Source organism: Olea europaea, chromosome 15 (assembly GCF_002742605.1).
Source record: "Olea europaea var. sylvestris chromosome 15, O_europaea_v1, whole genome shotgun sequence".
Taxonomy (NCBI): Eukaryota; Viridiplantae; Streptophyta; class Magnoliopsida; order Lamiales; family Oleaceae; genus Olea; species Olea europaea.
Window position 1 is genome coordinate 5,287,605 of NC_036251.1, and position 2,011 is coordinate 5,289,615.

At 37.4% G+C, this 2,011-nt stretch overlaps 1 protein-coding gene across 2 annotated transcripts; it reads left to right on the forward strand.

Annotated features, from left to right (window-relative positions):
- The first annotated feature begins 257 nt into the window (after positions 1 to 257).
- Positions 258 to 1,749, forward strand: LOC111409913 (NAC domain-containing protein 43-like). Of its 2 annotated transcripts, XM_023040023.1 has the most exons (3): positions 261 to 720; positions 784 to 1,061; positions 1,132 to 1,749. In XM_023040023.1, the coding sequence occupies exons 1-3, from the start codon at positions 549 to 551 to the stop codon at positions 1,711 to 1,713; spliced, it is 1,032 nt and encodes a 343-aa protein (XP_022895791.1). In that variant the 5' UTR covers positions 261 to 548; the 3' UTR covers positions 1,714 to 1,749. The 2 variants fall into 2 exon arrangements, with proteins under 2 accessions (XP_022895789.1, XP_022895791.1); XM_023040021.1 differs by having other exon boundaries at positions 258 to 1,061.
- The last annotated feature ends 262 nt before the right edge of the window (positions 1,750 to 2,011 follow it).

Below are 2,011 nucleotides of genomic sequence, written 5' to 3' on the forward strand. Positions count from 1 at the left end.
CGTCTAACTTATCTGTAAAACTATCCACGAATTTGCATATTGACACATTGATCTTCATTAATGTTCTATATATTAGACAAATAAATAAAAAACACCATCTTTAGGTTATATTTTGAAGTCGGACAATACTTGAAAAAATAAATATTTGGACTAATTTATGGAATTCAAAATTGAATGCTCAACATCTCCGTACATGTCGAGCAAGAAAGCAGCCCTACTTCCTATCATCTTTTCATTGATAGCTTCTTGTCTCCGACACCATCATCGGGTTTTCGTTGCGGTGGTTGCATTCGTTGAATAGAGAGAGTACTCGTTAGTTTGAGTGGTGCTTTTGGATCGATGTTTTAAGGTCTCGAGTCACTGTTATAGTGACAGAGATAGTCCCTCTGGTGTCCACTTTTACAATTTTCCTTTCCCTATCCTTGCAGGTAGGTGGCTCCATCTCTTCGAGACTCTAATCTCTAACAGCACTCGTCAAAATCGTTGACGGTAGAACGATTATATATATCGCCTTTGTAATAGATTTTCTTAGAGATAAAACATTTGACATGAGTTTCTTTGTGAATGGAGAATCACAAGTTCCTCCAGGATTCAGATTTCATCCAACTGAAGAAGAGCTTTTGCTATACTATTTGAGAAAAAAGGTTGATCTTCAGAAGATTGATCTGGATGTTATCCAAGATGTTGATCTTAATAAACTCGAGCCTTGGGACATTCAAGGTAGACAAGATTTGATCTTCGACTTCTTAATTTCTGCGACTGAGTTTAATATTTTTATTGCAGAGAAATGCAAGATTGGATCGACTCCACAGAATGATTGGTATTTCTTCAGTCACAAGGATAAAAAGTACCCCACTGGTACGCGTACTAATCGTGCAACTGCTGCTGGATTTTGGAAAGCAACGGGCCGTGACAAAGTGATATATAGTAACTCTCGACCGATAGGCAGGAGGAAGACGCTTGTTTTCTACAACGGTCGAGCTCCTCATGGCCGAAAGTCCGATTGGATCATGCATGAATATAGACTTGAAGTTGATGATAACATCGTCAAACCCAATATTGTAAGGATTTTCAAATTGCACTTTATGATTAAAATTGTTTAGCTTTGTCCTAATTGTGTGCAATGTTAAGGTGTCAGAGGGGTTAACACAAGAAGAGGGGTGGGCGATTTGTCGAATATTTAAGAAGAAAAATCATTATAAGACCCTTGATAACACTCGGATGATCATCACTAATTCATCGGACGATAAAAAATTGTTGAATTCATCGGAGGAAGGGACATTAGACCAAATACTCGAGTACATGGGTAGTACATGCAAGGAGGAATTAGGCATGCTGATAAACAGTAGCCTCGATCGAGATAGATTCCTTCAACTGCCGAGTTTAGAGAGCCCCGAGTACACTTCTCCGTGCAGGCCAAGTTTTAATCAACCAGCGGCCGGTTGTCAAGATTGGGTAACACTTGACAAGATGGTGGCATCACACCTCAATGGTGAAAATGAGACAAATTCTAAGCAGTTATCTGCTGGTTTTACGAGTTTTTGCACCAGTTCCATTGATGATAATGATCAACGACTACAATTACAGCAACAAAAAACGCATGACGGTACTGATTCTAAGTTGGATTTTAATCATAATGATTGTGATCTATGGAGCTGCTTAATGCGATCATCTTCGTCACATTGCAACTTACCAAACGTTCCCCATCTCTAAGATATTATATAATAAGTTTACGCGCGTTTAAGTCAATTCTTAATTATTATATATATAGGGAACTTCATATTAATGTGCATACACAAATGATTATACACAATAAAAGTCAACATAAAATTTGGCAGGTTTATGATGCATGATCTGTTCATATTTTCAGTATTTCTTGTAATTTCTATAGAACAAAAGAACTAGTAGATTGAGTACATATTGTTGGTGATATTTCAACAATAGAAAATGGAGCTATAAAATGAATAGGAAAATAACAAAACCAGACCAACTGAGGTGCGGATATCTCGCT